This window comes from Photinus pyralis, unplaced genomic scaffold, assembly GCF_008802855.1.
Source record: "Photinus pyralis isolate 1611_PpyrPB1 unplaced genomic scaffold, Ppyr1.3 Ppyr1.4_LG3b, whole genome shotgun sequence".
NCBI classification, from domain to species: Eukaryota; Metazoa; Arthropoda; class Insecta; order Coleoptera; family Lampyridae; genus Photinus; species Photinus pyralis.
The window spans coordinates 13,113,838-13,141,172 of record NW_022170510.1 but is presented as its reverse complement, the minus strand read 5'-3'; the positions used below and the strand labels follow the sequence as shown (position 1 = coordinate 13,141,172).

The window sequence follows — 27,335 nt, the reverse complement described above, 5'->3', positions numbered from 1 at the left end:
TGTATTTGGCCGAATACGTATAATGTTCACTTAGAAATTGTGAAGGCCAGTTCCCCCTCCGGGAAACGTTCGTACTTTACGCTTTCCTTTTAAGCTTGGGCCAGCGTTGCGGAAGGTTGTTATTTGTGCGTTAATTTATGCAAGTAAGTTTTTAAATTTATATTTGTTATTTACAAGCTATTATAACTGCTATTATATTGTTAATCATAAAGTTCTTGTAAAATTGCTAGCATATTTATGTGTTATTCTTTACAAACAAGTGTTTCTCCTAATTTGCTCAGATTGATTTAGTTACTTTATAATAAACACATTTTTAGGGCATTTTTTAAGAATTAAAAAAAATGTGTTATTGTTTGCGTTTTGTCCGTCCGTCCGTCCGGACACACTTCTGCAGTAGGTAACTTATACCTTGAAGGTGTGCCAGACGGCCATCAAATTTCGCTGCCTAAAAGGGGGGCCACCCCCCACGAATTATTTCCTGAGATGCTGTTTTTGAAAGTAAAACGTGCATAACTTTTACATACGACATCCAATTGGTCTCAGATTTTGCATACGCATGCCTTTAGTGGTGCCAAGTTGAACTTTAGAAAATGGGGGGGGGGGGGTAAACACTACCCTTTATGGTATTCTAATGAAAGGTCTCATCGAAAGAAACCTCAAGAATGGATTGTCGGAAGAGGTACTCTCAAAGGGCGATTGAGACGTCTTCAACAAATATATCCATTGGTGATGTCAAAACAAAAGCTATTTCAGTTAAAAAAATGCGCTTTATCTGTACAAGAGTTGTGCACAGTGTATACACACCCAGTATAAGGTGATATGATGTTTTCGGAAATTTGGAAATTTCTCTAGTGCGCAAAAGGGGATATGCCCGTATCTGTTGAACCCTTTACAAAAAAACGTTGTCATGCCTGGTTTCATCCTCCTATGTGTCATGGTTGTTAAAAAAAAATTAAAGAAGAATCTCAAATCTCAAGAGTAGCTCTCCAACATTTTAGAAAAAAATCGTTTTGAGGTCCCCACCTAACAACATAGTTATCTGGTTCACGCTGTATATAGCTAACAGTTGCGATCTACATTTATTTGAGATCGTTTATAATTTTATTCTGCTGTCTGTCTGTCCGTATGTCTGTCCGTGTGCACGATAAAAAAATTGCGCATGCGCAACCCAACTTATTTTGTATTTGCGCAATCCCAATTTTTTTTTTGTTAAGATATTTAAATAAAATTTTGAACGTAGGCACCTCGAATAAAAGTAAAACTAATATCGATTCAAAAAATTTGTTTTACACGCTACGCTGATCTGGTGGGGCAGAATCAATCCCTTAAGGTGTATTGTAAAAATGATGTATGTACGAAGATCTCGAAGATGGTCCGGTATTCAGTTGCATCGAATTTTTAATTTTATTTACCCAAAATCGCCCTGAAACCTTCCTTTTGATGCCTACTTTCTTTTAGAAAATTTTAGTTTCCATGACAGAGGCAGAGTCTCAATCTCTTACTTTTAGGGATTCGACCGTTGGGATTCAAGTTTTCAAACAATTTTTAAGTGAGCAAGTGCCACAATTCACTCGCGTCTCAAATTTGCCAGTTTTGAAAGCAACCCTCAAACTTCAATCTTTCCAAATGAAAGCCTCAAATTTCAATCTCAAGGTTAAAAGGTTTCTTCTTGACGTTTAAATAAAAACTCAAACTTTTAACTTTACTTTTAGGTAGATTCAAGGATCAAATTTTAAAATGAAAGTGTACAGATTCATTTTCAAAATTTGAAGCCAAGTGGCAAACATTAATCGGGATTCCTTAAGCTACGAGTGTCGATTCAGAAGTTAAAAATTATCCATTATTTAGAAATGCATAATTAAAAACTAATTAAGAGTTAGCTATATTGCTGAATGAAAATTCTCCAAATTGAGTTTAGTGATACTGCTGTAATTGTGTATGTTAGGGTAGCACAAGAGACCCGTTTACATAGGTAGATAATTATGACATAACTTGCACTAAACATTGAGCTTTGCCTGTTGAAATTCTACTGTCAATACTTTTAAATAGATACAATATTATTAAATTATATTATTATATATAAGTAAATTCGACAATTAAGCGTAGATGTTATAAAGTAAACGATCCAAGCATCCCTTTTTCAATGTTGACCGAGGAGCTCCGTTCCCAGGCCTTCCCCAAAAGTTGTCCAGCGACTCAAAATGTCGCCGCACGTTTCCAACATCAATTTCCTTCAGTTCCTGAAACTCTCCTCATTATTTGTGTATTTGGCATACTTACTGCAACTTAAATTATTCTCAAAATAGCGATTGCGTGCTTTCCTATATTAGAGCATTAATAGTAATTTATGGACCTTCTGTTTGATCAATAAAATGGCAATATCTATATTAACAATATTAAATTGGCATAGGTTACCTGCACGTATTGCCTTTTTACCTCCATTTGATTCGTTAAGTTTTGCAAGTAGTCGGAACCTGTGTGTTTTTTCCTAGCAAGAGAAGCGTAAGATATGATCTGGGAAATTTACGCAACTTACGTTTCGTTATTGCCTCTTGTAACGTCAGTTGTGCCCAGATGCATCTTCTTGGGGACAACCCTCTGCTTGGCCAAGAGCGACACCAACTCTTCGCCATTAACCTTTTCCCGCTTTAATGGTGAGAGTCGGCGCTTGTTTAAAGCTGACTCGATTCGTTCGTTTAAAAAACGATCGTTACGTGACTTGTCGCCTTCCAAACGAACCCCCTCGGAGTTAACAGCCTTTTTAAAGTTCTCGTACTCTTTCAATATACCCTCGTGATGATTATCAGGTTTGCTCGCCAACGACTTCAATGTGTTCTCGGTCGACCAACCCTAAAACAGTGGAGGGTCTTAGACAATCTATGACGAGTTGGGGTTTCGTGGGTGTAAGCCAATAGCTCACCAATGACTTTAAAAAATTAAATCCTACACTCCGCGGTGGTCTCCAGTTAGTTCCACCCGGACCTGGCCTACCCCACGGAGGAGTTCTCAAAAACTTGAAACAGTTCTTTGTAGGACACTTTAATTTAATGAAAGCAAATCTCACCGATCTTCGATAAAACTCCGTTTCGTTTTCCTTCTCCCATTTTTCACGCATTTTCCTCTCCGCTACCTGGGCATCTGAAATGTGCGCGACAGTTTTATTGCACCTTGAGATAGTAACGAACCTAGCTGCTTCCGATATTGGGTACACTGTTCTTTACTAGTTTTATAACGTATTGTGTTATCGACGCACTTTCTTAAATCCTCGTTCCACTGAAAGCGAATTATTGGATGCTCTTTCGTGCGAATCTGCGGGCGACCTACTACTGATCGCCCCAGACCTAAAGGGCGCACTGATTCGCTGGGAATTATTTCATCCAACTTTAAATTTCTATAGCCTCTGGGTTGCGGTTTCTTACCCCACGGCCAATACCTTTCCAACATTTCTCTCATCTGCACTTTATTATTAACCCTTTTAGTTTAGACTGAAAAATTACCTTGATCTGTTCTTCCAGCTTCACTTTCTCATCCGCTTCCCTTTTCTTATTCCAATGGGCAATACCTTCTTGAACCAGATTATTATTCACTGTTGGATATTCACTTAATGCCATTTTAATTTAATATATTCGTGCAAAATTTCAACGGGAGAGGCAGGTACGGATTTCGTGACGAACTCTGTCTTACTAAATATATTTTAAAACTCTAAATAAAGAACGTGCACAATCGCAATAAGATGACTTCTGGAATTTTGATATATAAAATCGAATCAATACAGATACGGTACGATGTCACTATTTATTAATTCAACTGCACGCAAATTGGTGATCTTTTTTTGCAATTGTTGTACCTAGTGCTTATTTTATATTTTTATATAAAGCACATAGGTACTACCTACCCACCAGTCTCATTTCCTACTTATTGAATGCATATATTAAAACAAAATTCTGAAGAGAAAAACTACTTTTAGTATGTGTAGGTACCTAATGTTAAAAGATTGACAACCAGTGGTGAGAAAAAGGTGCTGGAGCCTGGTGTAAAGTTTCAATGTAGAAGGTGTCAGACTGTTAATGGAGTTCGTGAATGTCCTTTGGGAAAAATTGCAATAAATGTGGACAATTAAATCATTTTGTCTTAAAACGGACTATATTATTGCACGCAAAGTAGGTGGTAAGGTGGGTAAGTTTATTACTAAAGGATGATTTTGACATAAAAACTTGAATATCGACAAACCCCTTGGAGCAAAGGGTCAACTATGGGGTATCGTTGTACTCCAAATTCGACGTTATAGTGGAACGCGCCAAATTTAAAGAATTCTTTTCAACATTACACCAATTGTACGTAACTTAACCTAGAGAGGTCGTTGCGCAAAACTAAACGTTCAAACTCGAAATCTGTGTGTAAGATAACCCCTTACTTTCGTTCACCTATCGATTATGGGGCCATTGTATTCCTAAGTGTTGATTTCGCTGCACGAACCATAAAATAACTACTGTAGTTTCGCCTAATTATTTTTAGGTAAAAATTTTAATGTAAGGTCGTTAAGTAAGCGTCGTCACTTGTCAATGTCCTTATGTAATTAGTGTGTTTATTCGTTAAGCGTTTCTCAACATAAACTACAACCAGCATACGTGGGTTTTATTTTCCCCCCCATTGCCGACGAACCGAAACCAGCCCTGCACCCATAAGGGTGTTCCGCTACAACGTAGAATCCGAAAATGTAGACAAAATAGGGGGCCCCTATTTAAAATAACAAAGTTGATGGCTACTTCAGGTATTTGCGGAAGTGGAGCCATCTTGAAAATATTTTAGTTCAATTCATCATGTGCCAAAACCCTTAAAGGACTTGTCAGTTTAGTTTCATTTTCAAAGGTTCTCCATATCTTTCTAACTGGCGCTCGTCAAGAATGACCCTGTATATGAAAGCCATACATAAACATTTGTTGGGAAAGACAAATAAATACAATAATTTGAATAATTATTAATCCCAAACATTGATGATCCACCAATACAATACAAAACAAGGTTAATCACTCGTGGATTAAAACAATTCGTACTTTTTCGATCAGACTTCTCAATCAAAAGTTATAGACTAGAAACCAATTTCGAAAGAAAATTCAAAGGGCTGTAACTTTTGAACTAGTAGCCCAATCTTGGAACTGTTTGAAATTATGGATTCTACAGGCCACATTCTATAAGAAAATTTTTTTCCGGGTCGATCTGAGACAATTTTTTTTTCGGGGCTCAAAAAAAGGCAGTGTATAACCTTCCTTTTTTACCAAAAATCGACTACACCAAAATTTCTCGGGAAAACACTTTTTCTTATTAATTTTGGTGCGTAGAATCCAAAACAATTCGCACTTTTTCGATCAGATTTCTCAATCAAAAGTTATAGACTAGAAACCAATTTCGAAAGAAAATTCAAAGGGCTGTAACTTTTGAACTAGCAGCCCAATCTTGGAACTGTTTGAAATTATGGATTCTACAGGCCACATTCTATAAGAACATTTTTTTTCCGGGTCGATCGGAGACATTTTTTTTCTCGGGCCTCAAAAAAAGGCAGTGTACAACCTTCCTTTTTTACCAAAATTTGACTGCACCAAAATTTCTCGGGAAAACACTTTTTCTTATTAATTTTGGTGCGTAGAATCCAAAACAATTCGTACTTTTTCGATCAGACTTCTCAATCAAAAGTTATAGACTAGAAACCAATTTCGAAAAAAAATTCAAAGGGCTGTAACTTTTGAACTAGTAGCCCAATCTTGGAACTGTTTGAAATTATGGATTCTACAGGCCACATTCTATAAGAAAATTTTTTTCCGGGTCGATCTGAGACAATTTTTTTTTCGGGGCTCAAAAAAAGGCAGTGTATAACCTTCCTTTTTTACCAAAAATCGACTGCACCAAAATTTCTCGGGAAAACACTTTTTCTTATTAATTTTGGTGCGTAGAATCCAAAACAATTCGTACTTTTTCGATCAGACTTCTCAATCAAAAGTTATAGACTAGAAACCAATTTCGAAAGAAAATTCAAAGGGCTGTAACTTTTGAACTAGCAGCTCAATCTTGGAACTGTTTGAAATTATGGATTCTACAGGCCACATTCTATAAGAAAAATTTTTTGCCGGGTCGATCTGACAAAATTTTTTTTGAGTGCCTAAAAAAAAGACAGTGTACAACCTTCCTTTTTTACCAAAAATCGACTGCACCAAAATGTCTCGGGAAAACACTTTTTCTGATTAATTTTGGTGCGTAGAAACCAAAACGCATCGTACTTTTTCGATCAGACTTCTCAATCAAAAGTTATAGACTAGAAACCAATTTCGAAAGAAAATTCAAAGGGCTGTAACTTTTGAACTAGTAGCCCAATCTTGGAACTGTTTGAAATTATGGATTCTACAGGCCACATTCTATAAGAAAAATTTTTTTCCGGATCGATCTGAGACAATTTTTTTTGAGTGCCTAAAAAAAAGGCAGTGTACAACCTTCCTTTTTTACCAAAAATCGACTGCACCAAAATGTCTCGGGAAAACACTTTTTCTTATTAATTTTGGTGCGTAGAATCCAAAACAATTCGTACTTTTTCGATTAGACTTCTCAATCAAAAGTTATAGACTAATAAACAATTTCGAAAAAAAATTCAAAGGGCTGTAACTTTTGAACTAGCAGCCCAATCTTGGAACTGTTTGAAATTATGGATTCTACAGGCCACATTCTATAAGAAAAATTTTTTCCGGGTCGATCTGAGACAATTTTTTTTGAGTGCCTCAAAAAAAGGCAGTGTACAACCTTCCTTTTTTACCAAAAATCGACTGCACCAAAATTTCTCGGGAAAACACTTTTTCTGATTAATTTTGGTGCGTAGAATCCAAAACAATTCGTACTTTTTCGATCAGAATTCTCAATAAAAAGTTATAGACTAGAAACCAATTTCGAAAGAAAATTCAAAGGGCTGTAACTTTTGAACTAGCAGCCCTATCTTGGAACTGTTTGAAATTATGGATTCTACAGGCCACATTCTATAAGAAAATATTTTTTTCCGGTCGATCTGAGACAATTATTTTTGAGTGCCTCAAAAAAAGGCAGTGTACAACCTTCCCTTTTTACCAAAAATCGACTGCACCAAAATTTCTCGGGAAAACACTTTTTCTTATTAATTTTGGTTCGTAGAATCCAAATTTTCTAAAGGGAGGGGCTTGAGGGGGACATTTTTATGGAACAGTCTCGTGAGAGGTATAAGTTCCTATATCGACAAACACGCGCCTCTAACTTGTTTGAGGCACAATAAAAATTAATATTCATTCACAGCCACCGTCTCTAAAGGAATAATAATTGCGACGTTGCTATTAATCGCATAAATTCAAATGAAATTCTAAAAGAATTTGCGTACGTGGCGACATCTCAACTAGACTTCTAAAACTATAATTGACAGAAAGTGTATCGATTGCCAAGGAGATGGCGCACTAGTACTTATTGTATTTAAACTATCTAATCAAAAACCGGGCCTTTAAACTATAATTGCTCTACAAGATCTTGCAAGACTCCGTACATTTTGAACTGCCGTTTAAGTTGGCTAATTGTAGTATATACAACATATGTCACACGTGTATTTTGTGTTGCCTACTTTCCAATTTGAATTTTTAATGCAAAATAGTGGCTGAACTCCTATTGGACAATAAAGTCACTGTAAAAAAGATCCCCCCCCCCCCCCCCTCCGTTTTATTGAGTACGGGGTGCAGGAGTGGCGGAACCTGTGCTCTGATCCCACTCCGAGCTTCTCACGGGCCCAAAGAAGCTTCACTTCAAAAAAATTCCTATTTCATAAAATAAACACTTTATTCAGATTACTTAAAATACACATTTGCCTAAAACAAATAAATGCTGTGTTTTTTATCACATGAAACAGTTTACAAATATGTACTACTCAGAGCTTTGAGTAACATTGGAAAACTTGGCACTAGTAATTATTTAATCCTAAAAGATCAATCGACTATATTCGTAGAGCTGCTATACGCACTGCTGTCAGAATCGTTTATTGGTCGTGGAACCGGAACTTGTTTTACGGTTAAGCTATAGTCTTCGTCTTCTGAAAAGAATCAAATAACAATTGCATTATGTGGCTAGTAGAACAAACCCGAGTCGTAATAATCAGATTCTCGAGGCGAAAATTTGCAACCGCGCGCCAGGTACGGTTTTAAGATGTCCTTCGATGCTAAAATTAAACCCATAAATGGCGGAGAGGGTGACATTGGTCGTGATAAATATTCTGGGTGGAATTGCACGGCGATGTAATAGGGGTGGTTTTCCAATTCTAGTATTTCCATACGTTGTCCTTCTGTGTCAATACCTAAAGTTGGTACTCAGTTAGGATTGTTAAAGGAGTGTTTCGAGTATCGTATACCGACAAATTCGAGGCCAGCCTTTTCTAAGTCGGGAATGTACTTTGAGTTCACTTCGTATCGATGTCGGTGACGTTCTTCAATTTTGTCGCTGCTAAAGTACAGGCGCTCTAAAGAAAACGGTTACAACAAGATTTCCTAGAAGTTCAAGCTTACTTATTATGCTATTATTTGCGGAATCCTTGAAGATGGTAGTTCGTTTGCCTAAGCGCATAGTGCCACCCATCTCGCCCGTATTATGCTCGGGCATGTCAATGATAAGTGGATGTAACGTGTCGGGTACGCATTCCGTCGAATGTGCTTCACGTAAATTTAAAACATTCCTAGCGAATTCTATCACAGCCGCTTGAAAGCCTAAACAAATTCCCAAAAAGGGTTTACCATTCTCTCTGCACCATCGACTTGCTTCTATTTTTCCCTCGATGCCACGTTTACCAAACCCACCTGGTACAATAACACCCCTAAAAATGAAAGCAGCCGCTGTAATTGTGTCCTGTGATATCAAATCAGTGAGCACATTTGACAAACGTGTAAAAATATGTATCTAGCAAGCCATCTCGACTACTACAGGTATTAGTAATATTAGGCTAGTCATTGGGGATCAAAAATAGGGCTTAGGTACCTGAAAATAAGTCCGGAGGTTCTGAAACTTTGCAGGTTGCACAATCCGAGACATGTAGCCGGCGCCGCCATCTTGCCAAGATGGCGCCCAAAAACGGTCTTTTGGAAATATCTTCAAAACTATGCGTTTTTCGAAAAAGAGGACAAAAGTGAAGAGGCAGAAATTTTACAAGAAATGTTCTTAGCATATTTTTGCTAAAGTGAGCCGTTTAGGCTCAAGAGCTGATTGAATGACAACATATTCTGTTAATTTCTATAAACTGCCCCTATCTCCATATACTTATGCGTATAAATTATAAAATCTACGCCATTATTGTTGGGGAAAGCAGATGTTCAATGATTTGCGGGGTCTGCAATGGAAAGACTTGTGAAAATATCAGTCAAGTGTGACACTAGACGAATCCAATGAATAAGACTTCCGTTCACTGCTTGATGATTCTTTATCGACTACAGAAAGAGAGTCCGACTACTTGAAGGAAATCGACATCGATTCTGAAGCTGAGGTAGCCATTTTTCCCATTGAAGATATGGAATTCAACGAGCAAGGTCCGTCTGGCTTTTGCCAAAGATAATTTTAGTACCTAAGTGGATTAGGCCTACAGGGGAAACCACGTTAAAAAAAACGCGCCGTGTACTTTACCTCTTGGGTGGTGTGGAAAAGAAAGAAAAAAGTATAGCATTTTAAATCGAAATTAATTGACCATAAATTATTAACATGCATTAATTAATGAATTAATCGATTAATTGAATAAAAGATATGCCATCATTTCGTGATAAATATTTACTAGGAACATATGTTATAGGAAACTTCCTCCTCTTTAATTTTGCGCTCTATATAGGTTTTTCGAAAAACGCTTAGTTTTGGAGATATTTGCAAAAAACCGTTTTTGGGCGCCATCTTGACAAGATGGCAGCGCCAGCGGCATGTCTCGGATTGTGCATTTTGTGAATTTTAGTTATAGCTACCTGGTACCTGAGAATTTGCGGTCGACCCAAGCTAGGGGGTATGCGAGGGGGTATGTGTACGTTAAAAGTGCGCACTAATACTACTGTATTGTACAGGGTGAGTCAACGATTGCGCGGAGTAACTTAATGTCTTGAAGATAAGATTTTTAGATAGCGTGCTTTTGTATTAAGATATGGTTGAATATTCTCCACATTAAAAAAATATTTGGAAGAGGGTGCGCTCACAACAAAATATTACATTTTTCTAAATGGAACCCCCTGTATTTGAATGCATTTTTTAATTCTACGTGTAATTTTACGACTTTTTTATTATAATGGTTAATATCCGAAAAACTAATTCGATTTGTAAGAAAAATTTTACATTTACAAGCGTCAATTTATTGTGAAAATGATCACAGGCTCCATATCTTTTATCTTGTATAAAGTAAAACTGAAATAAATACATCTACTATGAAACATTAAAAAAATAGCTTACAGGGTGTTTTTTTGAGGTCCAAAGTTGCAAAACTTCATATTAAACAATCTTTTTTTTATATGTAACACCCTGTATATTTTTCGAGCATCTTTAACTCCTTCAAAAACGTTCAACTTTTGATAATAGTGTCCTATAATACCTATCTCTGATAGTTTTCGAAATATCTTGGTTTTCCTGGATTTTACATTGTATAATCTTAAATAAGATATATGTAATTTACATAATAACGAGGTGGCCATGCAAAAAAAAAGGCAATCATATCGATTAATTCCTTTTTCGAATAAATAATAAGTCTAAACACTGGAAAATAAATTTGATTTAATATGACTCTTGGTTTTCCTAGTATTTATTTTTTAATCTTAAATAATTTACATAATAACGAGGTAACTATGAAAAAAAAATGAAACTAATGTCACTGACTGGATGACACTAGGAGTTAAATTTAATTTGGTTTGAGTTCAAATGTTTTTACTTTTTCTCTAGTTTTTAGACTAAAATTTTAGATTAAACAACAAAAACCAGAAAATTCAAGATATTTTGAAGCAGATAGGTATGTATAGAACTTTATTATCAAAAATTGAAGTACGTTTTTGAAGGAGCTAAGAGATGAAAATGAAATATACAGTGTTCCATTAAAAAAAAAGCAAGATTTTTATTATGAAATTTTCTAACTTTGAACCTACAAAAAAACACCCTGTAAGCTATGTTTTTAATGTTTCATAGTAGATGTATTTATTTGACTTTTACTTTATACAGGATAAAAGATATGGAATCTGCAATCAAAATTTAAGTAATAATTTTGACAATAAACCGACGCTTGCAAATTTCAAATCTTTCTTACAAATCGAATGATCTTTAAAACTACTAGTTTTTCATATATTAACCAATTACTTTGTGAGTGCACCCTGTATAATTCCAAATATTTTTAAACTGTGGAGAATATTCAACCATACCATAATACAAAAACACTCTATCGAAGAATCTTATCTTCAAGGCATTAAGTTACTGCGCGCAATCGTTGACTCACCCTGTACATATTTTGTCCGTCAGAAAATAAGTAAGGTCACGGAACCCTGAGATCTTGGACTATTATGAAAACTAATTAGCTACAAACAAAAAATGGCCAGATAACAGTTAAAGGAGCTTTAGATTTTCTGTGAAGCTAAAGCAACAATATTGAAATTAATAATTAATTTGACAGCCAGATCTTCATTTGTTTCAAGAAGTTATTTTGGTTGCATAAAATTAGGCGTCTTTAGGGAGACTTTTTATCAAGAAATCCCTATGTCTACTTCTACATGAATATCACTGTAGGTATGTGGACTGCGGTATAAACGAAGATTCGTTACAACTTAAGAAGTCTCCTGAGCAGCTGATCAAATACGTAACCAGCGAAAAATGTGTTTGTCCGGTGTCCGGAATACTTTCATTTAGTATATAATCACCTCCTTTGGTAGCTCAAATATTCAAAAACGCTATGTTGTTTGTATAAATGCGATTAACAGTAAATTGAGGTAAATGCAAATGCAATGCAATTCAGATACGGCAATTACAATTGGCAGCAAAGAGTTGTGCGTGTTACATGCTTTCACCCAATTAAAAATGTTCATTTAAATTTGCTGAGATTTTTTTGGGAGGAGCTTAACTGCATCTGTTGGGTGGACAGATAATAGGATTATTTAAATAGATAATCCTCTAGAGCTATAAATTTTTGACTTTGACTGACTTTCCAATAAGTTGCAACACTCTATAAGCATATAATACTACAACCAGTACCTACTCGCTCTTGCACAATTGCTTCCAAGCCTCATGATAAGCAACTGGATCTTCTGATAGCATCTCCTTTTCTAGATGTGATGCCTCGATAAAGACCACATTTACTTTATATCCTATGGAATTCGCGGCATGCTGTAACGCTTTTACAACTGATGCGTACGCGTCCTCCAATCTTGTATACTTCCCAACTAGAGCAATGTTGATTTCGTGCCGAATGTTATCTATTTTCGTGGCCAACTCCAACCAATGCCTCATATGTCGCCTAGGTAAAGTTTTTATTCCCAACTGTAGGCGTTCATTTAAAAACTCGATAATCCCGTGCGATTCCATCACAACGGGCACTTTGTAGATTGACGACAAATCCGGTATGCAAACCACCTGCTCCGGCGCTACGTGACAAAAGTTGGAAATCTTCTCCTTCACGCTGTGATCAATGGGATGCTCGGAACGGCACACGATGAAATCGGGCGAAAGTCCGAGTCCTCGCAACTCGCGCACTGAGGACTGTGTAGGTTTCGTTTTCGGTTCGCCGGTCGATCTCGGCTGCGGCACCAGAGAAACGTGAGCCACACAGAAGTTTTCGCGCTTTGCCCTAAATTGGAACTGCCGAAATGCCTCCACGAATGCCATACTCTCGATGTCGCCGACCGTTCCCCCAAGCTCAACGATGCACACTTGAGGAACTAATTTCGTATCCGACACCGAAACCCGTGCCACTTTTTCGACCCACTCCTGAATTGCGTCAGTAATGTGCGGTACCACTTGAACCGTTTTGCCTAAATAATCGCCTCGACGCTCCTTGTCGATCACCATCTTATAAATTTTCCCCGTAGTTATATTGTTATCCCGATGCAGGGTGATGTTTAGAAACCGTTCGTAATTTCCTAAGTCCAAATCTACTTCACCACCATCGTCGAGAACGTATACCTCGCCTAAAAACAAAGCAATTTAAATTTACCGCCGATCTTGAACGCCAAGAGATGGCGCCACAATCGCAAGCACGTTTCTTGACCAATGAAGTCTATTATTTTGCAATAGTTAATAATGGCACATGTTCAAATGATATTAATTTACCGTGTTCGTAAGGTGAAAAGGTTCCCGCGTCCAAATTTATGTACGGATCTATTTTAATAGAAGTCACTTCAATGCCGCAACTCTTAATTAATGCGCCAAATGAACTGGCAATTACGCCTTTACCCACACCGCTTATAACGCCGCCAGTAACCAGAATGTATTTCATATTAGACATGTTGGAGTCGTTGTAATGTAATTTAAAAACACAGTCAAACACCGAATTAAAATATTCACCAACAATTTTAAGAGAAAACGTTAGAACTTGAAATAGTAAAATTTTGCGAGTGCGCACTACCCCCCACGAGATCGACCAACGAATTGCGACAGATACGGTGCAGGATCTCACTGTACCTCACTTTAATCATGTACAATTTGTTAAAATAAACCAATTTGTACAGGTGGTTCCACAACGTTGGTAAATATAAGTGAAAAAATTATAAAATAAAATAGAAAAGTGTTCAACCAATTTTTCCCTCTAAAAATCCCCTTGCGCCATCTGTTGGTCAATTTAAGATTCCTGGTAATGTTGAATTATGTGTTACTAGATGTCGCAGTTACAATTTTAAATTCAAAAACCAAAATCTTAGGAAAACCAGGATAATATGAAAGATAAAAACATAGTTTTTTGTATAATAATTTGGTGGTTCTTTTTTTAAACCACACTTAGAAAAGCGCTTGCCTCCCCTGCTAGTTCACTAAATACTTACATACTTATCGCAAATGAATTGGAGTTCAAATACAATTACTAGTTGCTCATTGAACAATTTATCGTAATTGAAGGAAATTTTATTTAAAAAATACACACTATGCAAATATTAATTAAAGCCTTCTTTTCAGTGCAACATTTCTTGTGAAACTTGGTATCAATTTACTGAGAACGGGGGCCATTTTTAAACCTTTTTTGAAAATAGGACTCATTATTTAGATTGAAGATTTCATTACACAGACCTGTCTTTCTATCAAATTCGCACCTCTTACAATATCATAAAATTTATATCTAAGACAATAAATACACATCTCAAGAAGCATAAGCAAACTTTTATATTATTTATTAATTTATTGCTCCCTCTCTTGTTCTAGGCCCTCAACCGGCCCTGCAGAAGGTTTTTATACACCTTTTGGAACATATACAAAATTAAAATTAATTCATCACTTACCTTACTGCATTCAATATATTCTTCGTAGTATGTTTAACTCAATAAATATTATTTTTTTTCAAAATATACATCATAATATATACAGTTCCATTCATCTTTTCCAAAACTAATAAAGCAATTGATTTTATTTCCTGTAGTGTTAAATAAATCTGACAGAACTATGGGAATTTCTGTTATAATGAAGCCAATATTTTAACATTACTTCATTTATTTTTGTGATTTGTACACACGTTGAAACAATACTAATCAACAATTGCTATAAAATATTGGCAGAACTAATTTTATTTCGTACTAACTAAAAGACCCCTAGCTAAAAAAAGACGTACTCAATACTTCATTAAAATGAAATCAATTGTATATATAAAAGATATAAAAAATATAGTGGAACTTGACACCAATTGGAAAGTCCAAAGGCAATATGTAACAATGTCATAATATAACAGTAACAGTAATAAGCTCAATATTCAGTGCAAAGTCTCTTATTGTAACTGACCACCTTGGAACAACTTCTAGTTTCTTTTCCGTGCATTAACTAAACATTACACTTATGAATTGAACTTTCAACAGTTTCTCGAAGGCTAGCGATAACGGATCGTTGATTCACCGCGTTGATTATCGCCGTTCCGGATACGATCATATTGGCACCAGCCTACAACATCTACAATCAAACTCGACTGACCTACCGACAGAAACTTACCTCTGAGCAATCGTTTATTGTGTTTAGGCCTACACCACCGTCAACTTCGATATCTAACAACGGATAATTATGTCTCAGCCATTGCACTTTCGGCATCATATCCTTCAAAAACTTCTGACCACCGAAACCGGGCTCTACAGTCATAACTAGTATCACATCGGCTAAATCTATAAATTGACGAACATCCTCAATTCCTGATGCTGGTTTTAAAGCCAAACCCACTTTCATGCCGGCTTCCCGAATTAGTCTACAGGTCTTTGGTATCTCCTTTACCGGCTCTATATGGAATGTATACAAATTAACTCCAGCATCCGCCATCGGTTCAATCCACTGAAATTTAAAATGTGACGCTTACAGTGTAGATATTTCATACGCTACCTGCTCTGGATTGGAAACCATCATGTGCGTTTCAAAAAAGGCAGTTTTAATTTTTGTGCGCAGACATTTAACAATAGGATGACCAAAGGTTAAATTTGGTACGAAATGACCATCCATCACATCTAAATGTAAATAATCCGCACCGTTATCTAGCAATCGTTGTGATTCCTGATACAATTGCGACAAGTCCGAATTTAAAATTGAAGGTCCAATTTTACAGCGTAACGGTCCTCTTGCCATGTTGTCTACTTCGGAAATGTACATGCAATTATACCTGTTGCGAAAATAGCAACAGTAATCACAAGAGTGGAAGAAAAGGGCTTACCCTGGAGCAAATCACAATCTCTTTGGAAGAGCACTGCTAATGATATGTTAATTCTAAATAAAATTTGGGTGCAAAACGCCTCGTTGAAAACCTTCTTAAAGAATATTAAAATGATACTTTATACAACATTAAATGCATTTCTAACCCTAATACATGCCGAACGTTACGTCACTGGAAAATTGAAAAATAACCGAACAAAACGTGGCTATTCCACCGCCTGATATACAGGATCAACTAAATTTTGTGTCTTTATTGCCCAAAACGACTCAATTCAAAGATTTTGTGTAAGAATATTTAAAAAAAAACTGCAACCCTCGTGAATACCCTCACTGAGTACATTTTATGTAATTTTGCGAAAGTAATTTAGTATTTTCATTTAAAGTTCCTAGTAAATTCAGAATACACTACATTTTTCTTGTTATTGTACTTTAAAATTAAATATCAAACATTTTACTCAAAGATAATGTCAAATCGCAATTATTAGAAATGTTCGGTTTGTTTAAATGTTAGAGAATACTTGAATTTTCCAGACTGTTCTATTTCTTTGAATGAATTCTACCGATTTTCACATTCTTTAAATTGTTTAATTAGACTTCTAGCTCTTGAGGATTTTTAGTCTTCGGATATTCAAGGTCAGGAATAGGCATCTACAGGTAAATTGTATACGTTTATGAGTGTACCTTATTGTGGATGTAGGATATAGGTATGTAAAGTAGGTAACCTTATTTAATGAGCATTTGTGTGTCTGAATATGTATGTAGAGTTGGAGGAAATTGAAAAACCCGCAGAATCTGAAAAGTATATTTCGAAAAGGTTCTATATAAATCGAACGAATCGAAAGAGTTTCAGTTTAACGAAATGGAAGAATTCAAGGAACTTAAAAATCCAAAGGGTCCGAAAAATAGCGAATTTGAAAAATGTATACACCATAATGAACCTGTACAATTAAAGAAAAGGAAGAATATGAAGGATTTAAACAATCGAGAGGGTCAGAAGTAATGGAAGTGTCCGAAAAAGTGAAATTCAAAGAACACTAAAGATTCAGAAGAATTTGAACTTAATCAGATAGTAGGGCAAGTGGAAATCAGTTTTTACTTACATTATGTTACGTTCACTTCAACCCCTTTTCTGGGTCTGAAAGACTGGTGGTTTAGTTTGTTGCAATCCACCCTATATAGCGATACACATCGCTGAATGTGGCTATAGCGCACATGCATCATTTATCAAGCGGGAATTTCAAAACCTGTAAGGAATTAAAAATAGAGCCTTTTTGTGTTGGACTTTGAAATCTGTACAAATAAGTCCTCAAGATTCATTAGCACTTATCTTTAATCAAAGACGTTCATTAAAACGTAACACAGAAAATTTAACCTAGCATTATCTCAAAGAAGCACTTTAGTCGATTGGAACTTGGAATGGCACCAATAAAAGAAAGGAAAAAGCACGATATGGATATTACAAAAACGGAGCGCAAACGTTGGAAGGAAAAAAAACTGTTAAAGAGTTTGGAAAAACACAAAAAAGAGAAAATCCCAGTTCAGGAATCAGAAATTCCGCCGAAACTGAAAGAATTGTCAACCGTAAGCATAGCATTACCAGGCTCAATTTTAGAAAATGCTCAAAGTCCAGCACTACGTTCGTATTTAGCAGGACAAATAGCACGGGCCGCTTGTATTTATCGTGTAGACGAAATCATTGTTTTTGACGACGGTCTTAATCCAAACGCGAGAAAGTCTACTATAAGTTTAACGGATGGTGTCACAGAGATTCCGCACTGCTGCGTTCAACTTGCGCGAACATTACAATATTTAGAATGTCCACAATACTTACGCAAATTCTTCTTCCCTGTGCACGATGACTTACAGTATGCAGGTCTGTTAAATCCACTCGATGCTCCACATCATTTGAGGCAGAATGATGTATTTCTCTTCCGGTAAGTTGATGATTAAGTAAAACAATAAGGATAACAAAATGTTATAGAGAAGGGGTTGTGACCACCAAACCAGTAAAGGAGGGCGAAGGATCTATTGTCAATGTTGGGCTTTTGCAAGATGTGCATGTCGATAAGTTGCTAACGGCCGGATTACGTTGTACTGTTGAATTATTACCACAGAATGAGGGGCAAAAGAAGCAGAAAGGATTAGTGGTCCCTCCAAGTTCACCTTGTCGCAAAAGGGGAGTGTATTGGGGATATACTGTGCGTATAGCAACATCCTTGTCGCAGGTCTTCTCTCAATCACCATACAAAAAAGGGTAACTAATTTTTATTTGCGTTTCCCAGCTCTTAACAACATTTTTAGTTACGACTTAACTATAGGTACATCAGATAAAGGATCCCCCGTTAAAGATTTTACGTGCCCTAGATATCGCCATTTACTTGTGACATTTGGGGGTTTACAAGGCTTAGAAGCTGCATTGGAAAGTGATGACTCTTTAAAAGTGGATGAACCTCAGTTACTATTTGATCACTATTTAAACGTTGCACCTAATCAGGCGTCTCGAATTATTCGAACAGAGGAAGCTATATTAATAACACTAGCACGATTGCAGCCACTTTTAAATCCAAAACGAGATTATATACAAACTCAAACAGTCGATTAATAAATTTATTCGTATAAATAATTACAACGTAACTTCGCCACCGTCCTCAATAATTCCTTCCATCTCCTCGTCTTCCTCACTTTCTTCCTTCTTTTCCGCCAGTTTACGTTCTTTTAATCCGGCTGCCGGCGATCGGATCAAGGAAAGATCTCTTTGGACTTCTCGAATATCACGTTCGTTCTCGATCTCGCGTCCCTTTCTCAATCTTTGCATGAGATGGAGGTTTTGTCGTTTCTGCTTGATTGTTTCCACTTTCTTCATTGCTTCGATCGCCTTAGTCCACGTTTGCCTATCGTATTTAATCGGAATGTTACGACGTTTTTCGAACTCGAAGGAGGGATCGATCGCGAGCTCTTTACCGACCGTTTTCCGATGAGCTTTGGTCCAGCGAACCTTACGCGGATTTTTCTTGCGTTTAAATGCGACGTGACATTTCGGTCGGCAAAATTTGAAAATCTAAAAAGAGGTTTTGTGATAAGTTTGTAGTTGGGGCAAGGGGAGGGTCGGAACGTACCTTACAGTCATTTCGCACAAATTGTATACCGTGGCCTGGATATACACGAGATGAGCAAAAGTAACACGTGTCTATACGCATTTTTAGTAATATACGCTTTAATTATGAAATTTTGGAAAATTAAGACATAACCTTTAAAACGTCAACGTGAGTGAAAGGGTAAAGTCACGACGCATGCGTTAGCTGAATTGCAGTGGTGGCTATGGTGCCGCCTGTGATTGTTTGATCGTAGTCATTGCTTCGGTAGGGCGCTGTATTTATACAGGCACGCTCGTCCACCATTTTGGTTCTGGTGATCTTGGTAAATTTTGCAGTGTTTATGCTATGCAATATGTTTCCTTAGTCAAGAATATGTAATTTATATCTTCAAATACAACTGATTTATGCCTAAACAGAGCTGGGGAGTAATTAAGTACATTTAGACCCAGTAATTGTAACTTTTATTTTTTCCTTGTAATAAGAGCTCTAAGCATTAAATAAAAGGTAAATTCAGAGCCCTACTCCCAGTTCAATACTAATTTTAAAAAGACCAATCATCTAAACACATTGTAAGTTAATAGTAAATTGAATTTCCTGCTAAACTTTTAGAACCAAAATGGCGGACGAGTATGCGCCTTTTTGTCAATTATTACAAAATTAGTAAAAACGAACTTTATTTTTCATCATAAATTTCTTCAAAAGAATATAAACAATGGTACAGTAGGTATCATAAACGTGGAGACTTAATTTTTATTACAAGAAATTGAAAATGATACATTGGCAGCCTATATATTGCAATATAAGAAAGTGTATTCACAATTAATACTCCCTTAAACCTATATTAACGATTTGAATGATATCTGTCATCGTGTTGGTAGTAATTACCGTGTCTTCTGTAAGGTCTGTGCTTCTCTCTACGATTACTGCGATAATTTGAATCTCGCCAATTGTTAGACCGATCCATGTTGTAGTTATTACCGAAATGGTTTTGAGTGTTCGGTAACAATTGCTCGCCGAGTGACATTAATAAATTAACATCGGGCACACCGTCTGTCCCCCGATAGCCGTTATTAAGCACAACAATTGGTGGAATGTTAAGTAACGGTGCAGCTTGAACGAAATTTAAATTTTGCCGTGCATTAGCAAGTCTCGGTTTAACGTTGATTCGCTTATCGTACAGGGATATACCGTTGAGTAAGTCGATCGCGTACGGTACGGAACACAAATGCTTAAATGTGACAAAACCGTAACTAGTATACCTCCCGGTCTTATCCTTTGGAATTTTAACTTTCTCGAGTGGTGCCGCTTGAAGAAACAGTTCATACAGGATATCCTCGGTTATCTTTTCCGAAAGGTTTCCACACCACACTGTTCTCTGATCTTCGTCATTATCGTTCATTTTTACCGTATTAATGCTAGATTTTGGAAAATTTCTGATTTAAATTAATTAAATTTCTGGAAATGTTTGTTTTGACACTTGACAGCACAATAATATACAATGTTGCCAAACTGTACTATTGCTCTTTGTAGTTTTTACAAGTAATAAATCAGAAAACTCACAGTTTTCTTCGCTTATTTCTTAAATTACACCATGATTTCAGAAATTTGTAACAAAATCCCTTAGAGAAGGCAAAAGCCACTTTAATTTTTAATAAAGTGAAAACGCCGTTGGTTATGGTTAGACGGCAACATTGAAATAAATCTGAAAACGTAACCTATTCTTGCCCAAGCAAAACAAAACCTAACATTTCCGTAATTTGTATAAAGGGAAAGTAAGTGCCTAATTACAATGTAAATATACAACTCTGAGGGATAACAATTAAAAAAGTTAATCGAATGCAATTATTTTAGGATGTTAATTAAGTCACAAACGGAATATAAAGTGAAATCTCCCCCGGATGATGCCATATCGGCTGTTAAATTTGGTCCGAATACGAACCAATTTCTTTTGGTCAGCTCGTGGGATGGAAATGTTAGATTGTATGATGTTTTGGCGAATAGTTTGCGGCACAAGTATTCACATGCCGGTCCGGTGTTAGATTGTTGTTTTACTGTGCGTGATCGGTCTCAAGGTAACAATAACTAGTTTTCTTGTTTTAGGATGCCGTACATTCGTATAGTGGTGGACTGGATAGTACATTGAAGTCGCTCGACTTTAACACAACTGCAGGTATGTATTATGTAACGAAATTAATGCTTATGTTGCTTAAAGAATGAAAATTTTGACTTTTTTCTTCAAAAAATTATACCAAACTGTTTACATGGGTTCCTTGATGCATATTTTAGAAGTAGTTGTGTTACGTGGAAGTTAATTTTGAATTTAAGAAAGCAGAATTAACTGTAAATCTATCAGATAATTTGAGAGAGTCTATCTAGGAATACACAAATTTATCAATTACAGATCTTTCTGGAAAGGTAAAGGCTTACTGTACACTGTACAGCTCTTATCACCTTGACAACTTTCTTACCAACAGTGGTTGCCACGATCTCTTTGGGCCTAAAAGTTTCGTTCGGTTCTGTTTAAAGCCAAGCACAATTAAAAATTATCAAAAAATCAAAAAATAATATAATCTCCAGTGGCGAGCTCCACAATAATCCAATCACGAATTTCAGAGACCACCGTCGGAACACACAACATGCCAATTCGGTGTGTGGAATATTGTCAGGAAGTAAACGGAATACTAACCGGAAGTTGGGATAACTTCCTAAAATTGTGGGATCCCAGAGCGCCGATCTGCAGCGGTAATTACAACCAAGGCGACAAAGTGTACACCATGAGCGTCTGCGGCGAGAAACTAGTGGTGGGCACCGCCGGTCGTAAAATACTAGTTTGGGACATACGGAACATGTCCTACACGCTACAGAAACGCGAATCAAATCTCAAATATCAAACGCGAGCGATACGATGTTTCCCGAATAAGCAGGGTTTCGTGTTAAGTAGCATCGAGGGACGAGTGGCCGTCGAATATTTGGATACGAGTCCGGAGATACAAAAGAAGAAGTACGCGTTTAAGTGCCATAGAATTAAAGAAGACGGATTGGAGCGCATTTATCCAGTAAACGCGATAAGGTACGGTTATTGTTTACTACTTAAAGCCAAGGATACTATATAAGGATTGCTCGATCCCTATACTTGTAATGTTGCCCAAGTTTAAGTCATATGTGACGTCACCAACGGACCTGGCTGTCAGAATTGACAGTTATAATTTGCTAAGTTGTGAACGTATTTGAATGGACGCCAGGACGCCGATGTGCAATATTATACTGTAATAACAGCCGCGTTTGCACAAAAATCACTAACCCGGAGGTCATTTACCATAACTTCCCTAAAACCGATGGATTAATACGCAAGGAATAGATATGGTGCTGCAAGCGAGATTAATGGACAAGTGTTTCTAATTTAAATGCCTGCCTACAACACCCATTTGAACGTATTTTATGGTAATCCTAAAGGTCGATTCTCATTAGAGCAGCACCGAGCGGCGCGGCGCAGAGCAGCGCGGCGCGTCGCGAGCAGCAAATTGTAGAGGGGTATTCCCACTTAAGCACCATTTGGAAGCGTGACGAAGCAGCGTTTCTGTTTGTGTTCAGTTTAAGGGAGAATGTATTCTTACACGCTAGAAAAAGAGCCAGAATCGTCATCATCACCAGATGATTTCATAATATTTATAGCGGCACTATATCATGTACACGACGAAAAAAGAAGAAAAAGAAAGCAGACGAGTACAATTAATTTTTCTATTCTTTGTCCGTCCATAGCGAATCCACTAACACACGCAAGCTCAACACAGAAGACTAATAAATGCTTTTCACAAGCCGCAGCACCACGCTGATCTGCTTCGCTCCTCGATTCCCACTTGTCCGTCTACACGCAGAGCGGCGCGTTTCAAAGCAGCGCCGCGTATTCCAATGCTTCCCGACGCGTTTAAAATTTGCTGCGCTGCACCGCGCCGCTCTGCTCTGCCTAGGTGAAAACGGATCTACTTATTTACATGCGAACAATTGAGAGCAGCTTTTCACCGCGCCGCGCTGCTCGCTATAATGGGAATCGGCCTTAATCAAAGCATGCGCTGGTACTGGGTCCGCGAGTGACGTCACTACACGCGGCGAAAAAATTCAGTGATCGAGCAATCCTTATATTATATAGTAAGTATCCTTGACTTAAAGCTAATTTGTCCTAACTTCATGCTAATTGTAAGTGCTAAATACACAGGGAATTTTGTAAAAAATGGCCTTCTGTGAGATTGTTAATGCCTTCTTGATGAACTAATTTGATTCAATGTTCTATCTCACTCTCTTATGTGTTTTGTTACTGATCATTAGTGCTATGAATTATTAACGTATTTTCACACTTGAGCACTAACAAGCACTAATACAGGCTGTCTCACGCAAACCGTTATATTATAAATATATAAATATTATCGTGATCGTTTCACTTCCGGTTTTACCGGATGTGGATAGGAACTTTCTTATTTTAAATATATGAAAATCTACGTCGTTTGATACCACATTTTCCTATACCTAGCATCAAAGGTTATTCAAGATTTTCAAAATTTTTGACGTTTTGACAGTGTTTCTTTAGCGCCCTGTACAGGGTGGCCAACTAAGAATGCGAGGTACTGTATCTGAGAATCTATCCATCGTAGAGGCTTGCGGTAAAAAAATTTATTACTAAAACGGCCACGAGCAAAACCTGGAAAATATTTTTAAGTTTCTGAAATGGCCGCTAGGGGGCGTAACTGCTATCAAGAATCTGAAAAAGTGATTAACCTAACAAAAAAATGTCCGGTCTTTGAAGTTGACGATAATCTGAACAATTTTTGTTTGACAATTTTTCCTGTATCTCTAAAAATGAAGTGGTGGGGGGTATTCAAAGGTTTCCGTAAAGAACACCCTGTATCTTCGAAACGGCTGATCCGATTTAAACAAACTCGGGTTAGTTCAAAAGAGCTATTCTTCAGCTACAACTATTATACTATTTGAAGTTTTGTTAGTTTCACATATCACCGCTTGAGGGCTTTTTTCGACATTCCGACAGAAATGGTTAATTTTCTCAAAAAAATTAAATGCATTGGTTCGATTTTTTTTTCATGAAAAGGTAGCTAAATGATGCCTAAACAAGTTCGCGAAAACAGCATCTCGATATCTTGAGATATATATAATTATATATATATATATTTTTATATCGTGATGGGCAGCATTTCGAGCATTTACGGCGGCATTAAAAGCTTCCTTTTTTAAATCGATCCACCTTAGGGCAACAAATTATATAAGCAAAATAATTCCGGAAAAATTAGCTTAAAAAAATAAAATTTTGAGGGTATAAATTTTTTTTTGTCCTAAATTTTAGGTTAGGAACAAGATATCGAGATGCGCTTTTGGCGAGCTTGTTTAGGCATCATTTAGCTACTTTTTCATGAAAAAAAATCAAACCAACGCATTTAATTTTTTTTGAGAAAATTAACCATTTCTGTCGGAATGTCGAAAAAAGCCCTCAAGCGGCGATATGTGAAACTAACAAAACTTCAAATATTATAATATTTGTAGCTGAAGAATAACTCTTTTCAATTAACCCGAGTTTCTTAAAATCGGCTCAGTCGTTTCCAAGATACAGGGTGTTCTTTACGGAAACCTTTGAATACCCCCCACCGCTTCATTTTTAGAGAAACAGAAAAAATTGTCAAACAAAAGAGGTTCAGATTATCATCAACATCAAAGACTGGACATTTTTTTGTTAGGTTAATATGGCGGAATTCATAGAAACATCACTTTTTTAGATTCCAGATTGCAGTTACGCCCCCTAGCGGCCATTGCAGAAACTTAAAAATATTTTCCGGGTTTTTCTCGTAGCCGTTTTAGTAATAAATTTTTTACCGCAAGGCTCTATGATGGACAGGTTCCCAGATACAGTACCTCGCATTCTTATTTGGCCACCCTGTACATATAGCTCCATTGACTTGAATTTCAAAACGTCATCCAAAATCAACAATACTGATGACGTAATACTGCATACGAATGATTTAAATTTTGATCACCCTTTTACAGAGTGTTTTAAAATTAATGGTCAAGTTTAACTATAAAAGGATTTATCTGTGACGCTTACACGTTTATTTCAAGGCCTCCTAAGAAAATAGCGGTCACAATTTTAGAAAATCTTAAATAAAACGAATGCCATAACAGATAGGTATAGGGCAGGGGTCGGCAACCTATTAAAACGGAAAAGTCAAAAATTACAATTTACAAAATTTCCCAGTTTTTAAAGAGTCACAAAAAATGTTTGATTCAATATTATAGTATTTGGCCATATACAGGGTCCTGCAACAGTGCGTCGGTTTTTCCTACATAGCTGATACCTCGTAAAAAATATTGGTGGTTGCAGATCTACAGAAATTATTTTTGAATGTACAGGCTGTCCCATTTTTACGATGTCAATAAATAACTGATCTTTTTAAATAGAACATCCTGCATATTTTTATTTGTTTCAATGCCATTTGCCTACTCTTTTTCAAATGGAACTACCACTATTTTATTTCGCTATTCGATTGTCTTTTGTGTTCTCTTCAATTTTTATAAGGGGTGCCCTGTGCCTAACCCCGCAGTTTTTATGTTATTCAATATTTTTCACAAAAGTAGGAGTAGGCTCCTATAATTAAAAAAAACAAAAGAATACCAGAAAGTAAACAAGTGTCACAAATTAGATAATTATTTGTTGCAAGTGTACTTTTGATTTCGTAAACAAATAAGATTAATTAAAACGGCGAATTTCGAACAAATGAACTACTCTCTTTAGATAAATACGGAGAGCCACATTATATCAAAAGAGAGGTTGCCGACCCCTGGTATAGGGAATGTAATAATTGATCGATGCAGAATGTTTTTCCACATTTGAAAGTGCAAAAAAATAAAGCAGGTTTCCTTAATAAAAAATCAACTTGAAGTTTAATTAAACTTGACCATTAATTTTAAAACGCCCTGTATAAGGGCGATCAAAATTTAAATCATTCGCATGTAGCATCACGCCAGTATTGTTGATTTTGGAAGATTTGTTGAAATTCAAGTCGACGGAGCCATAGGTACAGGATGCTAAAGAAAAGCAGTCAAATGTCAAAAATTTTAAAAAATCTTGAATAACTTGAAAACCTTTGATGCTGTGTTCGTATGTAATTTTTCAGATTTAAATTATTAATGAAATGAAATTAGTGAAACATCCTGTATAGTATAGTGCAGGGCTGTTGAGCTATTTACTTTGCGAAAATTTACCTTTACTGTTTCAGCTTTCATCCGGCATACAATACATTTGCGACTGGAGGCTCGGACGGTTACGTTAACATTTGGGACGGATTCAATAAGAAACGTTTGTGCCAATTTCACCAGTACCACACATCCATTACATCTTTAAGTTTCAGTCATAACGGTATTCACATTTCAAAGTAGAGCATCACGTTTTAATTTGTGTTTGTAGGTTCAATCTTGGCAATTGCCTGCTCCTACTTCTTAGAGGAAGATAATCCCGTTAGTCCTTTACCGGAAGATGCGATCTACATTCGGACAGTTACAGATCAAGAAACAAAGCCGAAACAAAGTAACTCATAAGTTCTAATTTATTTTTACACTTACGAAGGAATCACATTTCTTAAACTAATGGTATTTAATTGTCTTATTAAATTAAACACTGAGATCGTTGCAATTATTGAGCTTGTTACACGTACACTAGAAATGGAATTGCATGCATCGGCGTCATTACAACTTTGCACACAACCTCTGACGTATCTGCAAAACAATTGTGATAAACTAAATCACGATTACTTCATCTCACCGATCGTCGTAGTAAAAACCTCCACAGTGCGACATTCGCACAATCTCTGTGTCGGTGGTCAGTGTTCCGCTGTCTAACGCACAACCACGTACCACAATTGTATCCCCGTTGTCATCTAAAATTGTACTTGCAAGTGTTCATCTTCCGAATCTACCTACCGAAAGTTCCAGCAATTTTTACACACGACGTTGCTGGAAATAAACCGTCCCTGCCCTTTTTACCTCCCATACACGGCGATTGGTAAATGTCTAAGGTGTAGTTGTTATGAAAGGGGTCTTCGCACGGCTTGTAGTCGTTATTTAACGAAACACATTTAAAACAATCGATCGATTCACCTGCAAGTTGTTTATCATTTAGTTGTCTCGCTAATTTATTTACCTGCGGGAAATTTAATTATAACAAAAATTAATGCCAGTCCTAATTTTAATATCATTGCAGTGGTGTGAAGAAAATATTGATTTGTTTTTCTGAAATAATCAATAATGGGAATTTAAGCGTGTCACCTACTTTTCAATGTACTAGCAAATCACTTCTTTGTTTTTACTATGAAGGTAAGATTT

The 27,335-nt window shown here is 36.6% G+C and overlaps 8 protein-coding genes across 14 annotated transcripts; 2 read left to right on the top strand and 6 right to left on the bottom strand.

The window, feature by feature from the left end:
* Window positions 1-96: 96 nt before the first annotated feature.
* On the top strand, window positions 97-26,646 carry LOC116166904 (mitotic checkpoint protein BUB3). 3 transcript variants are annotated; one of them, XM_031482103.1, is made up of 6 exons: window positions 20,585-20,731; window positions 20,811-21,012; window positions 21,060-21,129; window positions 21,573-22,029; window positions 26,234-26,373; window positions 26,422-26,646. In XM_031482103.1, the coding sequence occupies exons 2-6, from the start codon at window positions 20,812-20,814 to the stop codon at window positions 26,550-26,552; spliced, it is 999 nt and encodes a 332-aa protein (XP_031337963.1). In that variant the 5' UTR covers window positions 20,585-20,731; window position 20,811; the 3' UTR covers window positions 26,553-26,646. The 3 variants fall into 3 exon arrangements, with proteins under 3 accessions (XP_031337964.1, XP_031337963.1, XP_031337962.1); XM_031482102.1 differs by having other exon boundaries at window positions 20,607-20,750; XM_031482104.1 differs by lacking the exons at window positions 20,585-20,731; window positions 20,811-21,012 and adding an exon at window positions 97-143.
* Window positions 1,243-5,118, bottom strand: LOC116166903. 4 transcript variants are annotated; one of them, XM_031482098.1, is made up of 7 exons: window positions 3,498-5,118; window positions 3,186-3,453; window positions 3,065-3,138; window positions 2,921-3,013; window positions 2,537-2,850; window positions 2,416-2,488; window positions 1,243-2,240 (listed from the first exon to the last, which is right to left on the bottom strand). In XM_031482098.1, exons 1-7 carry the CDS (start codon window positions 3,609-3,611, stop codon window positions 2,097-2,099), a joined length of 1,080 nt encoding a protein of 359 aa, XP_031337958.1. In that variant the 5' UTR covers window positions 3,612-5,118; the 3' UTR covers window positions 1,243-2,096. The 4 variants fall into 4 exon arrangements, with proteins under 4 accessions (XP_031337958.1, XP_031337959.1, XP_031337960.1 ...); XM_031482100.1 differs by having other exon boundaries at window positions 2,098-2,356; XM_031482101.1 differs by having other exon boundaries at window positions 2,098-2,382; window positions 2,437-2,488.
* Window positions 7,858-13,584, bottom strand: LOC116166898 (CTP synthase). Of its 2 annotated transcripts, none has more exons than XM_031482093.1 (6): window positions 13,309-13,584; window positions 12,239-13,166; window positions 8,553-8,857; window positions 8,399-8,506; window positions 8,132-8,344; window positions 7,858-8,080 (listed from the first exon to the last, which is right to left on the bottom strand). In XM_031482093.1, exons 1-6 carry the CDS (start codon window positions 13,481-13,483, stop codon window positions 7,980-7,982), a joined length of 1,830 nt encoding a protein of 609 aa, XP_031337953.1. In that variant the 5' UTR covers window positions 13,484-13,584; the 3' UTR covers window positions 7,858-7,979. The 2 variants fall into 2 exon arrangements, with proteins under 2 accessions (XP_031337953.1, XP_031337952.1); XM_031482092.1 differs by having other exon boundaries at window positions 7,858-8,083; window positions 13,309-13,582.
* On the bottom strand, window positions 14,983-16,044 carry LOC116166905 (ribulose-phosphate 3-epimerase). The gene is made up of 4 exons (XM_031482105.1): window positions 15,866-16,044; window positions 15,541-15,814; window positions 15,163-15,492; window positions 14,983-15,114 (listed from the first exon to the last, which is right to left on the bottom strand). The coding sequence occupies exons 2-4, from the start codon at window positions 15,802-15,804 to the stop codon at window positions 14,998-15,000; spliced, it is 711 nt and encodes a 236-aa protein (XP_031337965.1). The 5' UTR covers window positions 15,805-15,814; window positions 15,866-16,044; the 3' UTR covers window positions 14,983-14,997.
* On the top strand, window positions 17,088-18,487 carry LOC116166902 (putative methyltransferase C9orf114 homolog). Its single transcript, XM_031482097.1, has 3 exons — window positions 17,088-17,798; window positions 17,846-18,118; window positions 18,166-18,487. Exons 1-3 carry the CDS (start codon window positions 17,281-17,283, stop codon window positions 18,464-18,466), a joined length of 1,092 nt encoding a protein of 363 aa, XP_031337957.1. The 5' UTR covers window positions 17,088-17,280; the 3' UTR covers window positions 18,467-18,487.
* Window positions 18,458-19,153, bottom strand: LOC116166907 (probable ribosome biogenesis protein RLP24). Its single transcript, XM_031482109.1, has 2 exons — window positions 18,981-19,153; window positions 18,458-18,922 (listed from the first exon to the last, which is right to left on the bottom strand). The coding sequence occupies exons 1-2, from the start codon at window positions 19,059-19,061 to the stop codon at window positions 18,488-18,490; spliced, it is 516 nt and encodes a 171-aa protein (XP_031337969.1). The 5' UTR covers window positions 19,062-19,153; the 3' UTR covers window positions 18,458-18,487.
* LOC116166906 (RNA-binding protein 7) lies at window positions 19,692-20,441 on the bottom strand. The gene has a single exon (XM_031482108.1). It carries the CDS (start codon window positions 20,356-20,358, stop codon window positions 19,801-19,803), a length of 558 nt encoding a protein of 185 aa, XP_031337968.1. The 5' UTR covers window positions 20,359-20,441; the 3' UTR covers window positions 19,692-19,800.
* LOC116166908 lies at window positions 26,553-27,222 on the bottom strand. Its single transcript, XM_031482110.1, has 4 exons — window positions 27,154-27,222; window positions 26,934-27,110; window positions 26,776-26,890; window positions 26,553-26,729 (listed from the first exon to the last, which is right to left on the bottom strand). Exons 1-4 carry the CDS (start codon window positions 27,206-27,208, stop codon window positions 26,573-26,575), a joined length of 504 nt encoding a protein of 167 aa, XP_031337970.1. The 5' UTR covers window positions 27,209-27,222; the 3' UTR covers window positions 26,553-26,572.
* Between the last annotated feature and the right edge of the window lie 113 nt (window positions 27,223-27,335).